Raw genomic sequence first — 21,579 nt, 5'->3', positions numbered from 1 at the left:
TGGCTCTTCCTCCATCTTCACAGACAGCAGTGTAGCACCTTCCTGTCTCTCTGATGCTGCCAGCCTCTACCCTCTCCCTTTTAGAAGGAACCTTGTGATTACCTTGGGCCCACCCAGGAATATCACCCCCTGCTCAAGGTCAGCTGAGTAGCCCCCAGCTCAAGGTCAGCTGAGTAGCAATTCTGATTTCCCCTTGGCTGGATAACAGGCCAGATTCACAGGTCCTCAGATAACAGGTCAGTGGCATCCATGGGGCACCAGTAGTCTGCCTAACACATGGATAAAACTGCTAATGCTTGAGCATGGAGAAAAGCATCCATGACACTCTGTGGTAGTGGTCATTGTGTATTCTTCATCACCACAAACTTGTGGTAGAAAAATGCCCAATTCACTTTAAAATGTTCTGGATGGAAATTCCCATCGTGGCATAATGTAAATGAATCCGACTAGTATCCATGAGGATATGGCTTCCATCCCTGGCCTTGCCCAGTAAGTTAAGGATCTGGCATTGCTGTGAGCTGTGGTGTAGATTGCAGACATGGCTCGGATCTGATGTTGCTATGGCTGTGGCACAGGCCAGCAGCTGCAGCACCGATTGAACCCCTAGCCTGTGAACCTCCATATGCCACAGGTGTGGCCTGAAAAAATACTAATTTTATTAAATCTCAGCCTTTGAGCACACCTCTTTTTCATAGTCTGGGGGATGAAATAGGAAAGTAGGCATAAAACATTTCTGCACAATGATATATGCTGATTGTCACAGGTGAAGGCATTTGTACAGTTGTTTGACTTGTGAGCTGAACTAGCTGCTTTTCTCATGGACTCAATTTTTACTGGAAAGAAGTAGTCACAGACAAATGAAGGGTATTCATATTTATGTATTTGCCAGACGCTTTCTTAAAAATGAATGAAATGGGTTTGTCATTTTAAAGGAAACAACTGACAGTATCTGCTGTCATGATTAAATTAGAGCTTTCAAGGGGAAATTAAAATTTTGAAAAACTTGTATACACCTCTCTGATCTTGACCTTATGTATTGGCTTCCAAGTAATTAAAGACTTTTGTGATTAGATCATTGATACATTAATGGATGTGATTTTTACAGTATCATTTAATGAAATTTATCAAAATTTGGAAGATCTGCTTAACTTAGTGAACTAATGTTTTTCAGATGACCAGTGCAGTATGTTACAAAATCATGCGTGGATAAAACACTCGCTTATCCATTTTGAGTTTATTTTTGTGTATGGTGTTAGGGAATGTTCTAATTTCATTCTTTTCCATGTGGCTGTCCAGTTTTCCCAGCACCACTTATTGAACAATCTGTCCTTGCTTCATTGTATATTCTTGCCTCCTTTGTCATAGATTAGTTGGCTGTAGGTGCATGGGTTTAATTCTGGGCTTTCTATCCTGTTCCACTAATCTATATTTCTGTCTTTGTGCCAGTTCCATATAGTTTTGATGATTGTTGCTTTGTAGTGTAGTTTGAAGTACGGGAGCCTGATTCCTCCAGCTCCATTTTTCTTTTTCAGGATGTCTTTGGCTCTTCTGGGTCTTTTGTGCTTCCAAACAAACTTTAAGATATTTTGTTTGGGTTCTGTGAATGATGTCCTTGGTAATTTGATAGGGATTTCATTGAATCTGTCGATTGCCTTAGGTAGTATAGTCATTTTGATAATATTAACTCTTTCAATCCATGAGCATGGTATATCTTTCCATCTATTTGTGTCATCTTTGATTTCTTTCATCAGTGTCTTATAGTTTTCAGAGTACAGGTCTTTTGTCTCATTAGGTAGGTTTACTCCTGGGTATTTTCTTCTTTTGGATGCGATGGTAAATGGGATTGCTTCCCTAATTTCTCTTTCTGGTCTTTCATTGCTAGTGTATAGAAATGCCATCAATTTCTGTGTATTAATTTTGTATCCTGCGACTTTGCCAAATTTGTGGATGAGCTCTAACAGTTTTCTGGTAGAGTCTTTAGGATTCTCTAGGTATAGTGTCATGTCATCTGGAAATAGTGATAGTTTTACTTCTTCCTTTCCAATTTGGATTCCTTTTATCTCTTTTACTTCTCTGATTGCCATGGCTAGGACTTCCAAAACTATGTTGAAGAGTAGTGGCAAGAATGGACAAGATCAGACACTATAAAACTCTTAGAGGAAAACATAGGCCAAACACTCTCTAACATAAACATCAGCAACATCTTCTCAGATCCACCTCTTAGAGTATTGACAATAAAAACAAAAATAAACAAATGGGACCTAATCAAACTGAAAAGTTTCCTCACAGCAAAGGAAACCCTAAACAAAATGAAAAGACAACCCATAGAATGGGAGAAAATCTTTGCACGTGAATCAACTGACAAGGGATTCATCTCCAAAATTTATAAACACCTTCTGCATCTCCATACCAAAAAAACAAACAACCCCATCAAAAAACGGGCAGAAGATCTAAACAGATACTTCTCCAAAGAAGACATATGGATGGCCAAAAAACACATGAAAAGTTCTTCAGCATCACTCATTATTAGAGAAATGCAAATCAAAACCACTATGAGGTAGCACCTTACACCAGCCAGAATGGCCATCATCCAAAAGTCTACAAACAGTAAGTGCTGGAGAGGGTGTGGAGAAAAAGGAACCCTAGTACACTGTTGGTGGGGTTGTAAGTTGGAGCAACCACTGTGGAAAACAGTATGGAGATTCCTCAGAAAACTAAACCTAGAACTACCATTTGATCTAGAAATCCCACTCCTGGGCATCTATCCAGGGAAAACCATGACTGGCAAAGATACATGTACTCCAATGTTTGCTGCAGCACTCTTCACAATAGCCAAGACATGGAAACAACCTAAATGTCCATTGAGAGAGGAGTGGATCAAGAAGATGTGGTACATATACACAATGGAATATTACTCAGCCATTAAAAGAAACGAAATACCAGCATTTTTAGCAACACGGATGGACCTAGAAGTTATCATGCTAAGTGAAGTCAGCCATACAATGAGACACCAACATCAAATGCTTTCACTGACATGTGGAATCTGAAAAAAGGACAGAATGAACTTCTTTGCAGAACAGATGCTAACTCACATTGAAAAACTTATGGTCTCTGGAGGAGACAGTTTGGGGGTGGGGGGATGTGCTTGGGTTGTGGGATGGAAATCCTGTGAAATTGGACTGTGATGATCATTATACAACTATAGATGTGATAAAATCATTTGAGTAATGAAAAAACACTCATTTATAATAGGCAAGATTGACTAATGGGTTTTGGTATATTAGGGTATTAGGAGGTCATTTATATGGTTTCAGTTCCACATTGCTACTAACTTTTTTGAAACTACCACATGAGTTTTTAGTGTAGGATCAAAGAGTAGTATCCAGAATTACTGAAAGACCCTATTAAAATACTCTTCCTTGGAGTTCCTGCTATGGGTGCATTGGGTTAATAATCTGACTGCATGTCTTGGGTTTCTGCGGAGGTGTGGGTTCAATTCTCAGTTGGGCACAGTGGGTGAAAGGATCCAGCATTGCTGCAGCTGCCGCTCTGATTCAGTCACTTGCTGGGAACTTCAGTGTGCTTAGGATGCATGCAACAAATAAAATTAAAAAATAAAATAAATACTCTTCTTTTTTCTAACTGCATATCTGAATAAGGTTAGATTTTCATCCTATCCTTCAACCAAAACATTGTATTGCAACTGAGTATAGAAGCAGATATCAGAATTCATTTGTCTTCTGAGTTCATTTGCCAGATCTTTATGAGATTTGCAAAAATGTAAACAACCATAGATTTACTGTATTTTTTTTTGTCTTGGAAAATATAGTGGTTTTTATAAAAAGTTTTATATGTAATTGGTTTATTATTATTTTAAAAGTAATTAATAAATAGTTTTAAAGAGTAGAGAGGTATTCTGAGACTAATATGTTTGAGACCAGTTGTATTATTGTGTGCCATTGAGATTTTGTGACTGTTTGCAGTAGCTAATCAATACACTCTCCTGTGGTCATTTGTCCACTTAGCATTGTGATCATTTAAAAGATATCCATTGGATCCTTTCATTACCCTGCTCAGACCTTCTGATGGCTTTCTATTTCTTCTGTCTATCTATCCATCCATTCATCCATCCATTCTTTCAGGGCTGAACCTGAGGCATATGGAAGTTTCCAGGCTAGGGATCAGATTGCAGCTGCAGCTGCCAGCCTACACCACAGCCACAGCCACACAGATCCAAGCTGCATTTGTAATCCATGCCACAGCTTGCGGCAATGCCAGATCCTTAACTCAGGCCAGGGATCCAACCCACATCCTTATGGATACTAGTTGGATTCTTAACCCACTGACCTACAACCAGAACTCCTCAATTGCATTTAGAATGATTCCAAACTCCTTCGCTAGTCTTTGAGGCCCTACCCCATCCGGCCCTGGTTGACCTCCATGGCCTCATGCCTTCCACTCTCCCTTTAGTTCACTGTACTGTGGCCACATTGTCCTTCATGCTACTCCAGATGCCTTTGCACATGCAGCCGCCTCTGCCTAGAATGCTCTTCTCCCAGATCTTCCCATAGGTCATCCTGTTCATTCAAGTCCTTGCCCACCATTACCTCCAGAGTCTGCTCTTCCCTGACACCTCATCTAAAAGAGCAACCCAAGTCTCCCTCCACCTCCTTACCTTGACTTTTTATCCTCAGAATACTTAGCACCTTCTGCTATTATATTGATGTTCTTTGTGTGTATTTGTTTTTGACCTGACTCTCCCACCAGAATGTAAGGTCCATATGGGCAGGGACTTTGTTTACCTTACCCAGAGCTGAATTTCAACAGCTTTAAACAGTGGCCAGAGCATCATGGGAACTGTGTTGTTTTGTTTACACATGGATATGTTCTGGGGGTTTATGTACTGGGGAATTCCAACGAGCCTATTCATTTCTCAAAACCAGGGTTGTGTTTTAATAAACACCTCAGTGTACGTACGGTTTTATGGAGTGAGAGCTTCTGATGGTGGCAACAACTTTGTCCAGGAAAGAGGGGTTTAGAGATCATGCTTTGGGCCCTACTTCCTTGAGAGCTGTGAGTTCATAAACTCAAGGTTCAGTATTGGGTATGAGAGAGGAACTGGGATGAGACTAGGCAGTAGGTTCAGCCTAGATGAAGGATGGGGCTGAGACATGAAAGGATTCTTGCTACTCCGGATTGGCGCAGGAGCCTCTAAGATGGGCAGTTTCCAGGAACCGTCTGGCATGCTAGTCCATTGCACAGGGAAACCCAGGTTAAAATCCAGGCTCTGTATCTTTCCAGCTGTGTAACCTCTCCAGCCTCAGGTTTGGCTCTCTCCAGCCTCTGATATCTTATCTGTAGAATGTGGGTAATAATATAATTTATTTCCCAGAATTTAATTGAGAGAGTGCATGCAAATTTTCAGCAAACAGCAAGCGCTCAGTAATGATTGCCGTGCTGCCACCGATGGTGATTATTCCTGGAGTCTCAGTTTTCTGATGAATGCAGATAATGATTCCTGCCAGCAGACCCATGGTTTGATTTTTAATCTCTAACAAACTAACAGACTGAAATGTACTCTGGGAGCAGGGAGGTGGGGGCTACAAGTAGGATAGCTATGGGGGCGTTGTTCTAATTGGTCTCCTTTATAAAGGGTATTTTGGGTTTATTTTCCCCTAAAGAAAAGGGATTTTAATGGGATATATTTCTCATGGTGAAAATGTCTAGAAAAAGTATATTAGCTTGGCAAGGGGGCAGTTCCTTCTTCCTACACACACTCATTTTGTTTTATTTTTGTTTTTATTGTTTCAATTTGATCTTTTTAATTTAATTTTTATTTTATATTTGAGTATAGTTGATTTACAATGTTGTATTAATTTTAGGTATACAGCAAAATGATTCAGTTATATATCTACATGTATCCATTATTTTCAGGTTCTTTTCCCATAGACGTTAGTACAGAATATTGAGTAGTTCCCTGTACTACACATTAGGTCCTTTTTGATACCTGTTTTATGTATAGTAGTATATCTATGTTAATTCCCAAATCCTAATTTATCCCTCCTCCCACCTTTCCCCTTTGGAAACTATAAGTTTGTTTTCCAAGTCTGTGAGTCTGTTTCTGTTTTGTAAATAAGTTCATTTGTATCATTTTTTAAGATTCCCCATATAAATGATATCTTGTGATATTTGCCTTTCTCTGACTTATTTCACTTACTATGGTAGTCTCTAGGTCCATCCATGTTGCTGCAAATGGCATTTGTTCTTTTTTTATGGCTGAGTAGTAGTCCATCATATATATGTACCTCTTCTTCTTTCTTCTTCTTTCTCCTTCTTCTTTCTCCTTCTTCTTCTCCTTTGCCTTCTCCCTTTCTATTTTTTTTTTTTAGGGCTGCATCTGTGGCATATGGAAGTTCCCAGGCTAGGGGTTGAGTTGGAGCTGTGGCTGCTGGCCTATAGCAACGTGGTATCTGAGCTGCATCTGTGACCTATACCACAGCTTAGAGCAACTCTGGATTCTTAACCCACTGAGCAAGGCCAGGGATTGAACCTATGTCCTCATGGATACTAGTCAGGTTTGTTACCATGGAGCCACGATGGGAATTCCTGTACCACATCTTCTTTATTTCCTCTGTCAGTGGACATTTAGGTTGCTTTCATGTCTTGGCTATTTTAAATAGTGCTGCAGTGAACATTGGGGTGCATGTATCTTTTTGAATTATGGCTCTCTCTGGATATATGCCCAGCAGTTAGTGGGACTGCTGGATCATATGGTAGTTCTATTTTTAGTTTTTTAAGGAAGCTTCACCTCCAAACTGTTCTCCATAGTGGTTGTAGCAGTTTATATTCCCGTCAACGGTGTAGGAGGGTTCTCTTTTCTCCACACTCTTTCTGACTTGTGTTGTTTGTAGATTTTTTTTATGATGGTCGTTCTGACTGGTATGAGGTGATACCTCATTGTAGTTTTGATTCGAATTTCTTTAAAAATTAGCAATGTTGAATATCTTTTCATGTGCTTTTGGCCATCTATATGTCCTCTTTGGAAAAATATTTATTTAGATCTTTTGCCCATTTTTTGATTATTTGCTGTAGAGTTTTTTTGTTTATTTACTGTAGAATTGCATGAGCTGTTTGTGTATTTTGGAGATTAATCCCACATCAGTCACTTTGCAAATATTTTCTCCCATTCTGTGGGTTGCCTTTCATTTTGTTTGTGGTTTTCTTTGCTATGCAAAAGGTTTTAAGTTTAATTAGGTCCCATTGGTTTATTTTTGTTTTTATTTTCATTACTCTAGGAGGTGGATCAAAAAAGATACTGCTATGATTTATGTCAAAGAGTGTTCTGGCTATGTTTTCCTGTAGGAATTTTATAGTATCTGGCCTTATATTTAGGTCATTAATCCATTTTGAGTTTATTTTTTTTGTAATTTTGTGTCCTACTTTCATTATTTTGCATGTAGCTGTCCAGTTTTCCTAGCACCACTTATTTATTTATTTTTTTCTTTTTAGGGCTGCGCCTGTGGTATATGGAAGTTCCCAGGCTAGGGGTCGAATTGAAGCTGTAGCTGCCAGTCTACACAATAGCCACAGCACCACGGGATCCAAGTGGCATCTGAGAGACCTATACTGCAGCTCACAGCAATGCAGAATCCTTAACCTACTGAGTGAAGCCAGGAATTGAACCTGCTTCCTCATGGATACTAGTCAGGTTTGTTACCACCAAGCCACAATGGGAACTCCCCCAGTACCACTTACAGACTGTCTTTTTTCCATTGTATATTCTTGTTTCCTTTGTCATGGATTAATTGACCATAGGTGTGTGGATTTATTTCTGGGCTTTCTGTCCTAGTCCATTGATCTTTATTTCTCTTTTTATGCCAGTACCATACTATTTTGACTACTTACTGTAGCTTTGTGGTATAGTCTCAAGTCCGGGAGCCTGATTCCTCCAGCTCTGTTTTTCTTTCTCAGGATTGCTTTGGCTACTCGGGGTCTTTTGTGTTTCTATACAGATTTTTTTTTTTTTTAATTTTTATGGATGTACCTTGGCGTATGGTAGTTCCCAGGCCAGGGATGGAATCTGAGCCACAGCGGCAATGCCTGACCCTTAAACCCACTGTGCCTCTGAGTGCCATCAAATCTGAGCCTCTGCAGTGCCTTGAGCTGCTGCCGTTGGATTCTTAACCCACTGTACCACATTTAAAACTGTACACATTTAAAATTCTTTTGTTCTAGTTTTGTGAAAATTGCCATTGGTAATTTGATAGGGATTGCTTTGAATCTGTAGAGTACCTTGAGTAGTATAGTCATTTTGAGAGTACCATTCCAAAAACATGGTGTATCTTTCTATTTGTCGTCTTTCATCAGCATCTTACAGTTTTCAGAGTATAGGTCTTTTGCCTCCTTAGGTCAGTTTATTCCTAGCTGTTTTATTCTTTTTGATGCAATGGCAAATGGAATCATTTCCCTAATTTCTCTTTCTCATCTTCCACTGTCATTGTATATAAAAGTTATCTGGACTCTAAGTTAGACAAGCTCTGGGTTAAACAGACTCAGGGGATACAGGCTTTGCTTTGAGGTTCAGATACCCCTGACTGGAGCCCCATTTGGATGGCAGAGGTGTCTGTGTTCTCTTTAGACACCCTGGGAAACTGTTGGTGGGGGCCTCACAATGCCTAGCTCTCTCCAGGCCAGACAGGACCCCAGAACTTCATGGGTCAGCAACCTGTGCATTAGCTCGCCCCTCACGCTCAGAGGGCCCCACACTTCCTTTTTTTGTCACTTTCTTAAATTCTTAATAAAGTTTTTACAGGGTCTCCACATTGTTGATTTTCACTGTGCCTTGCAGGTTAGGTAGCTGAACCTGCTGTGGGGCTGGAACTGGGGATCTCAGGGGCCCTCTCCTCCCACTCCAGTTGCTCCAAAACCAACTCTTCTGGAGCAGGTGGGACAGGCCTAGGACCTGCAGGGCTCCATGCCTGGAGCCATCACTCTGGGAACAGGCCAGAGCTGCTGCCATAGGCGCCCTGGCCCTGCAAGGAAGCAGCAGAAATTGGGGCCAGTCCAGATACCATTCTTGACCTCACTTCTGTTCTCTGAGAAACGAGATTGTAAGACGTGATTTCTGAAGTCCTTTCTGGCTCAGTGTTTAAAGCCTTTATGGTTCTCTTGTGTCTTTGTTGCAGTTCTGTGTGGTGTCTGTGTGCTGTGCCAGGCCCTTGGGACTGCTGGATGTGTAGACTTGGGCTCAGAGGGGCTCATGGGCCTTATTGGGTTCCTTGCTTGTCCAAAGAAAAATAAATACTTCCGGGAGCAGTGATGTTTGTGGCTACTTTGCGCTGAAATTTCTGTGATAGGATCTTCACTGGTGGGACATGGGAAGTTTGTTTGGCCCCGGGCCCCTGGTAGCGCAGGTCCCCAGGGTGGGCCAGAAGCACACGGCCTGCCAGGGACTATTTTGCTGGCATGGAGGACATCTGACTCCTTGTTTCCAGAAGCTGCGTGTGTTTCCACTGGCCCTGCAGCCTGCAGAGGTTTCTGCTCATTTCTGAGCTGTTTGCTCAGTACTTCATGTCTTGTTTAGGATGTGTGATTTCTTTAGGACCAACACCCTTGGTGTTGGGCCATCGGGCAGTATCCTTGAGTGTGATGGATGAGTGGGCAGGGGCATGTGGGGAAAACTCTCCCTAAGGTGGTTTTCCTGTCCTAGGCCCCTCTTTCACTCATATCATGGGACAGTGAAATGAACTTTGAGTTTTGTGGCTTGCAGTGCAGAGGACAAATTCCAGCTTGGTCCTCTGGGCATGGTCATTGGTTCCTGACCTGTGGTCTCCAGACTCCTTGTAGGCAGCAGCCACATCCTAGCTGCTGTTTCTTGGATGCTCACCATGTACCAGGCACCATTTCAGCTCCCCTTTCATTGAAACTTTGTGAACAACTCAGTGACATGTTGGGATTGTGTATTTTCCCTGAAAGTCACAGCTGTACATTCAGTCACACATACCTCCAGCACCTCTCCATTCCCTGCAAAAGACAGTCTGTTTCTCCTGCTCCCAAACCTGGGTGTGACTCAGTGACTGTGTCATGGAGCAGAACATAGCAGAGGGATGCACCGTGATTCTGAGGCTAAGCTACAACGGACACATAGCTTTTTCCTGGATCTCTCTGTCTCTTTCCACCTCTGGCTCACTGTCCATCTCTACTCTTTCTTGAGATGCTTGTCTTTAGAACCCAGCCACCATGTGGTAAGGCATCCTGGGAACCCACGCATAGGACTTCTGACTTCAACTGGGGCCCCAGCCAGCATTGGATGCTTATGGGGAAGGGCCAGCCTTTATGCGCTGCAGGAGGAGAATTCCAGTCCCCAGCCTCTGCTTTGTGCCAGCTGACACTGAGTGAAGTGGAGGTAAGCTGTCCCTGCCGAGTCGTGTCCAAGTCATCGTTTCACGAGCAAAGGACACACTGGTCCATCATTCCAGAATGCCCAGTTTACAGAAAAAGGGCGACACACTGGGAGGGAGTCAGAGATCTAGTTTGATACCAATTAGTGGGGCAGTCTTAGACTAATCACTTCATGTCATGAGCCTCAGTTTCTCCGTCTGTAAAGTGGGTAAGATAGGGAATTTGATAGTTAAAGCAGGGAGGGTGCTTCCAGCAGGGAAAGGGGCTGAGCAAAGGCTTGGAGGTGGAGCAGGGGGTTAGGTGGGGGTGAGGAATGGGGTGAGGCAGTGGGGTGGGAGGATGGGTGGGGGGGAGACCTGTGCTGCCCGGGAGTAACACCTGGACCAGGGAGCGGGGCAGTGTGGGTAGAGGGGAGGCAGATGGGCTGGGCCAGGGGCTGGTAAGGGGCCTCAGCAAGGGATCAGGAAGAGCTTGCTGAGGACTGGGAGTTTGGTGTTTGTGCCCAGTTGGAGGGGCAGCTCCATTAGTGGGAAATTGAATCAGCACTCTGAACCTAGCATCCTGGTCTGAGCTGAGCCTCTGATTCATCAGGCGACACTGAACGGTATCACCTTCCTTGTTCTACACCTCAGATTCCTCCAGTGAATGAATAGAGATGTGTGTCCTCATGTCCTGAGGCTTAAGAATCCTTGGGGTCCTGCCTTTGGCTCCCAGGTGGTGCTCACGCTGGAAGAGCTCTTGCACGCAGACTGCCTGGAACCCAGGCTTCAGGGTCCTAGGCTCTCCCACCCTGATCTGGGGCATCTCTCTTGTGAGGACGTGTGGCAGGAGAGTGGCCCTGTAGGACACTGTTGATGAGGTGTCACTAGCACTTTACAGGTGGCAACTGTGGGGAGAGCTGGGGCACAGAAGCAGCCTGTTGTCTCTGTGGTCTTCCAAGGGGGGCTTCTGCCTCCACCTCCACCTCCCAAGTGGCTGTCCAGCCCCACTCAAGCCCAAACAGCCCTGGAGAAGCCTCCAGCTGGCAGGCTGGGAGGGTGGAGAGTGGAGGCCAGAAGTACTCACGTTGGTCTATGATGGGGCTTTTAGAAATGGATTCTGTCTTTTCACACTGCAAAAATAATCCCTATAAACAATGAAAATCAGAACATATGGAGTTCCCGTCATGGCGCAGCGGAAATGAATCAGACTAGGAACCATGAGATTGTGGGTTCGATCCCTGGCCTTGCTCAGGGGGTTAAGGATCTGGCATTGCTATGGCTGTGGCTGTGGCTGGCAGCTACAGCTCCAATTAGACCACTAGCCTGGGAACCTCCATATGCCATGGGTGTGGCTCTAAAAAAAAAGAACATAGAAGCCACCCAGAATCCTATCATCCAGAGGCAACTGCTGTTAGTTTGTCACATCCTCTAGGGACCCTTCTCCTCACCCCCTCCCATCTCCCCTTCTTCCTCGCTCCCCTTCCCCCCTCCTATTCCTTCCTCCTCTCTTCTTTTCTTTGTCTCTCTCCCTCTCTCTTTTTCTCTGTCTCAGTCTCTCTCTCTCTCTCTCTCTCTCTCTCTCTCTCTCTCTCTCTCACACACACACACACAGGACTACTCCACATCAGTTAGTAAAAGATCCACTCCCTTTCCTGCATTTTTTTCACTGGATGGTCATAGTAACCTTTTCCTTCCACTTATCCTTTGTCATGTTAATGGAAGCGCTTGATTTACATCTGTCTACTTCTCTCTTTGCAGTTTCTCATAGTTGTTTACTTAAGTTACCTCACTGGAAGGGTTCACCTCTATACCAAAGGTATCTATGTTTTTAAGGCTTTTGATACATCTTGTCCAGTTTCCTTCTAAGGAGGCCCTTGCAGAACACAGTCCTGTTAGTCATGTTTGAGAGCATCAGATCACTCGAGGCATCCTTAATTTTCATTTTCACCAGCCTGATAGTTGATGAGTGATGTCTCAGCTGTTGAAGCCCCATTCTCCTGTCTGAGCGCAGTTGCCTTTCCCATATGGTCCATTCTGGTTCCCTCTGCTAGTGTTTACTGAGTACCTACTATGTGCATGAGCCATCAGTGGTATTGAGGACGCTTCATCAGACTGTGCTTGCTGCTCTGCTAGGTGTGTTTTGCTCCCTAGACTAGGAGAATGTTAGTAAGAAATGTGTGTGTGTGTGGGGGGGGGTGAATCTCAGCAATCGTCCAAGGCCCTCATTTTAAGGAGAGGAAACAGGTCAGGGAGGCATGGAGACTTGCCCCGTGTCACCAGGCGGTGTGTTCCTGGTAGAATTGTGAGCTGGGATCCAGTCCTTCTGCTGGTGTTGATCTTCCTGCTCAGCTCACTGGTTGCTAGAGTTCAGCTTCGGCCCAACACTGCTTCTGGGTGCTGCGATCCAAGGTCACCCTGCCGGGCACACAGTAGGTGCTTAGAAAATACTTAATGAATGTTTGTGCACAACAGAGCACAGAGTACACAGTCACAGTGTGCCCCACACCCCAGAGAGAAAGGCAGACTTCCTCTGAGGAGAAATGTCCCCCCCCCACTCCTTTTTAAATGAAAAAGAGAAATGAGTAGGCAGTTGGAATTGGTGGAGGCGGAGAGACCAGGCTGCCCAGGGGCTTGGGACAGGGTTTGTGTTTGGAGCTGTCAGGTCACTGGAATTTCCCTTAGGTTATACTGGAACCTACTAGAGATGGACTGGTGGAAACAGGATGGGGTTGGGGGGGGTGGCAGATGGGAGAAGCACTTTGCTTTCTTTGTGTGAATCCAGACCACCCTCTCCATGATTCCTGGGGACGGACTCAAGTTATCTCTCTCATCTCCTGGAAGTTCACTCCCCCATCCCGCTCACCAACCCCTTGTGATGTCACTGGTCCCCTTCCTTTAGGTAAAATTCCTGAGCTTACTGGCCCTCTGAGAGCATGAAGTCCCTCAGCAGAGCAACCAGGCTGGGGGTGTCTAGTGCCAGCAACCTTTCTAGATCTGTTCAGCCTGCTTCACTCCAGCCACACTAGTCTTTTTTTTTTTTTTTTTCTTTTTCTTTTTAGAGCTGTACCTGTGGTATATGGAGGTTCCCGGGCTAGGGGTAGAATCAGAGCTGCAGCTATTGGCCTACACCACAGTCACAGCAACGCTGGATCTGAATCGCATCTGCAACCTACATTGCAGCTCATTGCAATGCCAGATTTTTAATCCACTGAGCAAGGGATCAAACCTGCATCCTCATGGAGACTAGTCAGGTTCTAAAGCTGCTGAGCCACTGTGGGAACTCCCCACACTGGACTTTAACCAGCTCTGTGGCCTTGGCCAACCCCCTTCCCTCTCTGAACCTTAGTGTCCTCCTCTGTAGGATCGACATCATGAGAAGCCCTGTCATTCTGCTGGCCACCACCGATGACTACCACGTTTACGTGACTCTCCACTCCTCTTGGCTCTCCTTCTCCGAAGAGTCACACATCCCAAGTCCCATGATTTTCAATACACCTTTTCTTCTGCAGAAGCACAGCCTGCTTTTATATATACCAAGCTCTGTGACTCCCAGAGAATGCCTTTGCTCTCTGGCTGTGCCTTAACCGAGGCCAATGGTGTCGCAAGCGGGAAATGTACATGTTGCTGCCAGTCCCCTCATAGGGGTTGTGCTGTCCTGTCCATTGGCAGTGGACCTCTTCATGGAATTGGAGGCATCGTGCTTTATCTCTGCCATCACTTGCTCTCTCTCAGGAAGAGTGGCACCTGGGTCTGAATAGCATGCTTTCTCACAAAGAGCCCTCTTTCAGCCAGATTTCCACAGAAATATATTTCTGGAGGGCAGAGGCCTGACTCTATCGGTTAATTTGCCAAGGGATGTTCTTGGGTAACACAGCCATCATTTTCTCAGAACATTTTTATTGACGGGTATGTGATGGGAAAGGTAATGGTAGATATATAAAGAAAGGACTGTGGTCCACAAGACTTATTCTAGGCACTTACCACCCCAGTGGGGAGACTGGACACGTTCATATTACAGGTAACATCTGCAGTCATGCACCAGAGGTAGAGACATGGGGAATTCTCAGTGGGCAGAGGAGTCAAGGAGGGCTCCCTGAAGAGTCGAGTCCCTTCCCACCAGTGAAAGTTCAGAGGAGTTAGTTCCCTTGCTTGACACAGCCTGCCCCCACCCCTCACACACACACACACACACATACAGTGGATTTGTCTTATTGAATTGAAAAGACACATAAGTTTGCTCTGGAAAGATTAATAAGTTGGAGGTTGACTGGATGAGAAAATATTTTCATAGGATGGTCCTGGAAACCATTGTCAACATGAGAAAATAGGTTCAGAGGTATAGGACTTAACTGTTTGCACAGCACTCCTCATGTGAATTAAACCTTGGAGTTCTCTTGTGGCGTGGGGGTTAAGGATCTGGCATTGTCACTGCAGTGGCTTAGGCTCCTGCACCATATGGAAATTACTCTCCAGCATGTGGAAGTTCCTGGGCTAGGGGTCAAATTGGAGCTTCAGCTGCTCACCTACACCATAGCCAGGGCAACACCAGATCCGAGCTGCATCTGCAACCTACACCACACTTTGCAGCTACGCTGGATCCTTAACCCACTGAGCAAGGTCAGGGGTCAAACCCATATCTCACAGAGACAAACATCGGGTCCTTAACCCGCTGAACCACAATGGGAACTTCTGTGGCTCAGGTTTGAACTTGAGCCCAGAAACTTCCACATGTTTCCAGTGTGGCAAGTAAATAAGTCTTACTTACTCACAGCCCCGTGAAGTCAGCACCAAGGGAAACTGAATCTCAGAGGCCCCATGATTTGGCCACGTAGGTAGTAGGTGGTAACACTCTGATTCTAGCACTTACTGCTTCTAGTTCACAGTGCTTTCCATTTTTTAAAGTTTTATAATGATTTTAATTTTTTCCATTATAGCTGGTATTCTGTCAGTTTTCTACTGCACAGCAAGGTGACCCAGTCACACATACATATATACATTCTTTTTCTCACATTATCATGCTCTATCATAAGTGACTAGATGTAGTTCCCAGTGCTATACAGCAGGATCCCATTGCTTATTCATTCTGAAGGCAATAGTTTGCATCTATTAACCCAAATTCCAAGTCCATCCCACTCCCTCCTCCTCTCCCTTGGCATACATTTTCCTCTCTCTCCACCCTCTGTGGAACATAGGAATGAAGCAGCCGAAATGATGTGAGCCGGAAGAAGAAGTGTGTGAGAGTTCTAAGCTGGCTTCCTGGCCTGGCCTCATGAACACCCAGTCCACCCCATATGCCCTGCATCAGGACAGCAGCAGTAAATGTAAGGGGGCTAGGGGGCAAGTTTGCCGGCAACAAGTATTGCTAAGATGTGTTCCCAGTCTTCATGTCTGAGAGTATCTATGACACCCTCCCGAGCCAGAGGCCCCAGCAAAGACTGAGAGGTCACTGGGTGGGTGAGGGTATTGGGGGAAGGAGTGGACTAAATGTGTTCGTGGCTCATTTCCACCCTGACTAAAGAGCAGGACCACCTAGATCCATGTCAAAATAAATGTACCAGAGCGAAAATTCCCAAGATGCTGCAACTAAAGATCCGGTTCCTGGAGGTAGGCGTGGGTACTGCACAGGTCATTCTCTGGGCAGGATGCCTTCCTTAGGGGGCATGGTCCACTCAAGATAGGGAAACTGCCCATGAGCATACTTATTTCTTTTCTTTTCTCCTTCCCTCCCTTTTTTCCTCCCTCTGTCCTTCACTCCTGCCTTCCTTCCCTCTGTTCTTCTGTGTTCAGCTAATACCTGTAAAGTTGCCTCTGCTGTGTCCTAGGCCTTCTGAAGTACACATATATGCAATACTGGTCATACCTTCAATAGGCATGTTGGCCCAGGAAGACTGGAAATTTGTGAAACAGTGATTGCTGAGACTCCCTTTGTGATTATAAATTTTGTGTGTCAACCTGGCTGGACCACAGGGCCCAGATATGTGGTCACACATTATTCTGGCTGTTTCTGTGAGGGTATTTTGGGATGAGATTAACATTTAAATCAGTGGACTTGGAGTAAAGCAGATTGCCCTCCCTAGTGTGGGTGGGCCTCATCCTATCAGCTGAAGGCCCGAATAGAACAAAAGACTGGTCTCCAGTGAGCAAGAAGAAATTCTGCAGTAGATAGACTTGAACTGCAGCATTGCCTTTTCTCTAGGTCTCCAGTCTGCCTGTCCACCCTGCAGATTTTGGACTCGCCAGCCTTCGTAATCATGTTAGCCAATTCCTTAAAATAAATCTAGAAGGACCAAAGGGTCATGCTTGGTCTCAGCCACCGTGCCAGGACTGGGCTGGCCTCTCCATGTGGGTGGGAAGAGCTCAGCCCTGGAGAAGTAGCCCAGGAAACCTGCTCCCTGAAGGCAGCTCTTTTCCAGGAGAAAGAGGGGGTAAATTTACCTGAATTTACCTATCGGGGTGCTTAGGGAAAACCCACCCTCATCCCAGCGTGGAACTGAGAAGATGTGTTTCACTCTGTGGAATTAAGCTCTCAGATGGCCCAGATCATCAAATTTTAGAAAACCAGAGGGATGACATCTTAGAGGTGAGGAATCTTGACCAGCCCCCTCATTTTACAAATGGGGAAGCTGAGGTGTAGCAAGAAGGCCAGGGTCACTTAATCTGACTTAAAGTGAGTAGTCTTTCACTTTAACCTGTAATTTGTGTGATAGATGCTATTAGTTGATATTGTTAAAACAACAGGACCAAAATAGAGTCACTTATGCTGAGCCCCAAGTCACCAAGCTGAGATTTAACTTAAGGATTATTTTAGCTATCCCAGAAATTGAATTTTAAGCCAGTCAATCAGGAATCATGGGATGGGATCCAGGTGGATAATCTGCTTGGTCAACCCCTGCTGTCCACTATAGGGAAAGGAACCATGCCATAACCAGTCTGCTTTTTGCATTAGTGTAGCTCCCACATTTCTACTCCCTTCTGTCTATAAAAGTCTTTGATTTTGCACAGCTCCTCAGAGCTCCTTTATGTCTGCTAGAGTGGATGCTGCCTGATTCATGAATCCCTGAATAAAGCCAATAAGGGGAGTTCCTGTCGTGGCTTAGGGGAAACAAACCTGACTGGCATCCATGAGGATGCAGGTTCAATCCCTGGCCTTGCTCAGTGTGTAAAGGATTCCATTGAGCTGTGGTGTAGGTTGCAGATGCAGCTTGGATCTTGTGTTGCTGTGGCATAGGCCGGTGAGCTTCAATTCGACCCCTAGCCTGGGAAACTCCCTATGCCATGGATATGGCCTTAAAAAGACAAAAAAATAAATAAATAAATAAAAAATAAGGCCAATAATAAGGTCTTTAAAATTTATTGTTTATTATTATTGAATTTTGTTTTTAAACAATATTGTGACATAACTGTCCAAGGCAAGAAGAAAACCTGTTCCTCTCCCACCTTCTCAATCCTGCTGGAATTCCCAGGCCCATCCTGGAATGCTCACTCACCTAGAACCCTGGGCCCAGGGTGGCAGCAACAGTTGGCTCCTGAGATGTTGTGGCACAGGGCTGTAATTGTGGAGTCAGGAAACCCTGTCCTTGGGTAACTCAATTCTAGCTACATAATTAAAAGAGGGATAAGTGATGTGTCAGGAGGAGATACGCATTTAGTAATTTTCAAGGAGCCATGTTCAGTTTAGAATCCTCACTTATTCTTTCTCCCTTGATTCCTGGCCACTGTAAATTACTTCAAAAGATGATTTTAGAATAGAAAAGGAGCTAGGAGTCAGAGAGGCTGTTTTAACATTTCATTTTCCTTTGACGTCATTTAGGATTTTGATTTTGAAGCATGGCAAAGAGGCAGAAATGACTTTGGGCCATAGACAGTGGAATCACTTTAAAATGAAGATATATTTATTATTATTATTATTATTATCATTTTGCTTGAGATCTAAAACTACCTAATGAATGAAGACCTCTCCCAGCGCTGACTGGAATTAGAAATGCTTTCTAATTCCACATGAATGAGTAACAAAAGCATTCCAAAGCAAGGACTTACTTGAATTCACCGCTGATTCCATGGCATCAAATTCCCAAAAGGGGGCGGGGGGAAGCCTTGAAATAACTTAATGATTGGGAAATATCAGTTAAATGCTTTTGTACCTTCATCATTGTCAACTCAACAGGAAAACACTGCTATCCAAGCCTCCCATTTGCGTGAGAGTTGGGAGCTTCTAAACCAAGAAAGGAAGAAACCAAGCAGATTATTTACGAGCTCCTTCCCTCTTGCTGCTTATGCCACTGTGAAATAAGCTGTTTGTCCCAGTGACTTAACACCGCTCTTCCAGCTTTCCGCGCCTCCTAGCGGACCTATTAAGTGGTGCACCCCGGGTCACCCGCTGCAGAAAAGCGGGCCACCAGTAGGCAGCGCCGCATCCTGACGCTGCCCGCGCGCACAGCCTGGCCGGTGTTCCTCGCTCGCATCAGACCCTGTCCTGGCTGCAGGAGAGGGGACTCCAGCCAGGTTCCAGAGTCCGAGTCCTCAGCATCGTGTCAGACTGGGTGCCGGCTGCAGCCACCTCAACCTGGGCTAGGAGCACACGCGTCTTTGGAGCCCGACGCGGCGGCACAACTTCCTCAGGGGCCAACTTTAGGCCAGCCTGCCGGCTTGGTGCAGGTAACTGGGTCCTGCGTACGGGTGGATGGGGTGGCTGGGGCTGGTGGAGCCACTGGGACCCCGAGTGGAAGTGGTAGGGGGCCTGGTGATTCTAGTTCCTGAAGACTCTGCTGGTGTTCTCAGAGATTGTAAAGTGACTGCTCAGGTTCTAGATGCAGAGCCCTTGGCTGTCGGGGGTGCGGGGGCGGGGGGGGGGGCAGACACGCGTCGGATTCCCAGCCCTCGAGGCTGCTGGGTTGGGGAAGATCCCCCTCGAGAGGTGTCTAGGCCTGAGAGGAACTGGGCACAGCGGTGGGGCGTCCTGGGAAGTATTGAATCAGGAATTCCTCCAGGATGGACTGCTAGATTTGGGGTTGCAAAGAGCAGCTGTTGTGGAAATTCAGGGGTGGATGGCTAAACGTTTTAGAAACAGGAGATGGGGGAGGTGGTCCTGAGCTGGAGTTTCCCAGGAAAGTGGGTGTTTGGGGTGTCTCCCTTCTGAGAGTTACTGGAATAAGGTTTATTAGGATGGTTGGCTGGTTTGGGTCTCGCGGAAGGTGGCTGTGCTGTGGATTTTGGGGGTGGGTAGCTAGTTGGGGGATTCCTGCGGGAGGTGGCTGGCTTAGAAGTCCCAGTCCCAGAGGAAACCGATTAGGACCCTCCCTTTTCTTCCATGAAATACCTCAAGGAGCTGCCTGTGAGGTAGATTCCCGCTCATTTATAGTGTCTCAGAGGAGGTACCTCAAACGGGGATTCCAGGGTGGCAGCTGAGCTACCCCAGGGTCAGCTGTTGTGGCGATAGCCCCAGATGATTTGGGGTTCCTGGGAAGGGGACAGCTGAGCCACACCTCCGTTGGGAGAGAATTGCGTGGTCTTTTCACGGCCCTTGGGGTTTGTTTCAGAGTCCGACTCAGGAGACCTGCCCAAGAAGTCTCAGGGAGTGGAACCCAGGAGCCCCTACCCCGCCCCCAGACACGCCGGGACTGCGCGTCGGGCCCCGCCCCGCGCGCCACGCTTTAAAAGGCTGGAAGGCCAGGGGCGCACGGCGGCGGCCACGGTCATGGAGGGGGTGCTTGCAGCCAACTGGAGCGCCGAGGCGGTCAACTCGAGCGCGGCGCCGCCAGAGGCCGAGGGCAACCGCACCGCCGGGCCGCCGCAGCGCAACGAGGCCCTGGCGCGTGTGGAGGTGGCGGTGTTGTGCCTCATTCTCTTCCTAGCTCTGAGCGGCAATGCGTGCGTGCTGCTGGCGCTGCGCACCACGCGCCACAAGCATTCGCGCCTCTTCTTCTTCATGAAACACCTGAGCATAGCCGACCTGGTGGTGGCGGTGTTCCAGGTGCTGCCTCAGCTACTGTGGGATATCACCTTCCGCTTCTACGGACCCGACTTGCTGTGCCGCCTCGTCAAGTACCTCCAGGTGGTGGGCATGTTCGCTTCCACTTACCTGCTGCTGCTCATGTCGCTCGACCGCTGTCTGGCCATCTGCCAGCCGTTGCGCGCGCTGCGCCGCCGCGCGGATCGTCTGGCAGTGCTAGCCACATGGCTGGGCTGCCTGGTGGCCAGCGCGCCGCAGGTGCACATCTTCTCGCTGCGCGAGGTGGCCGACGGCGTCTTCGATTGCTGGGCCGTCTTCATCCAGCCCTGGGGGCCCAAGGCCTACATCACGTGGATCACACTTGCGGTCTACATCGTGCCGGTCATCGTGCTCGCCGCCTGCTACGGCCTTATCAGCTTCAAGATCTGGCAGAACTTGCGGCTCAAGACTGCGGCGGAAGCGGCGGAGGCGATCGCGGGAACCGAGGGCGCGGCGGCGGGCAGCCGGGGCCGAGCGGCTCTGGCCCGCGTCAGCAGCGTCAAGCTCATCTCCAAGGCCAAGATCCGCACCGTCAAGATGACCTTCATCATTGTGCTGGCCTTCATCGTATGCTGGACGCCATTCTTTTTCGTGCAGATGTGGAGCGTCTGGGACGCCGATGCGCCCAAGGAAGGTAGGGCGGACGGGAAACCGGGAGGAGGGAGCGCGGCGGAGCGGGCTAGTCCTGCTGCTTCTGAATGTCCAGCGTTCTCGGGGCCTCATGGGGGAGATCGGGTTTTGGAACTTTACAGACCTGGGCTTGAGTTATGGTTCTTTTATCCGCTGGCCAAGTGATTTTGATTATAACTTCTCTGAGCCTTGATTGCTGCTTTTGTAAGATGGCAATGATGGTAAAAGTGCCAGGTTTTCCCAGAAGTAGGGGAATGTATGTAAAAATGCGCATAAAATTCTTCGCACAGCCTTTGGGCAACATATGAGGTATTTGATTCACTATCATGGATCAAGAACCAAGTTTTCAGTGATTTGCTTTTTTCACCTGGTTAGAGATTGGGAGCGGTGACTTTACAACCCAGACCCAAGTTCAAGGTCCTTCCACGTTAAGTTCACTTTACTTTGAACTTCCACTTTTAAGTTTAAATCCGCGTGGACCTGCGAGGTCTGGTTTGGATCAGAGCCGAAGGAGGTGGGCCAATAAATTTCTCCAGTAAAGCGCTGGAAGGAACGGGGCTGGGCGCTTTGGGGGCGCGG

At 46.5% G+C, this 21,579-nt stretch overlaps 1 protein-coding gene across 8 annotated transcripts in view; it reads left to right on the top strand.

Annotated features, from left to right (window-relative positions):
* The window catches only part of OXTR (oxytocin receptor), a 105,431-nt gene that overhangs the window by 65,908 nt on the left and 17,944 nt on the right, over window positions 1-21,579 (top strand). For 2 of the 8 annotated variants that reach the window (XM_084987042.1, XM_084987046.1), the window contains exons 2-3: window positions 18,547-19,037; window positions 19,919-21,004. In XM_084987042.1, the coding sequence (XP_084843168.1) occupies window positions 20,077-21,004 (928 nt within the window). In that variant the 5' untranslated portion in view covers window positions 18,547-19,037; window positions 19,919-20,076. 8 annotated transcript variants of the gene reach the window in all.

Source organism: Sus scrofa, chromosome 13 (assembly GCF_054392235.1).
Source record: "Sus scrofa isolate SSC_HxYL_T2T_F1_AM1 chromosome 13, Sscrofa_HxYL_maternal_Yorkshire_Landrace_v2.0, whole genome shotgun sequence".
In the NCBI taxonomy this organism is placed as follows: Eukaryota; Metazoa; Chordata; class Mammalia; order Artiodactyla; family Suidae; genus Sus; species Sus scrofa.
This window is presented reverse-complemented; position numbering and strand designations above follow the sequence as displayed.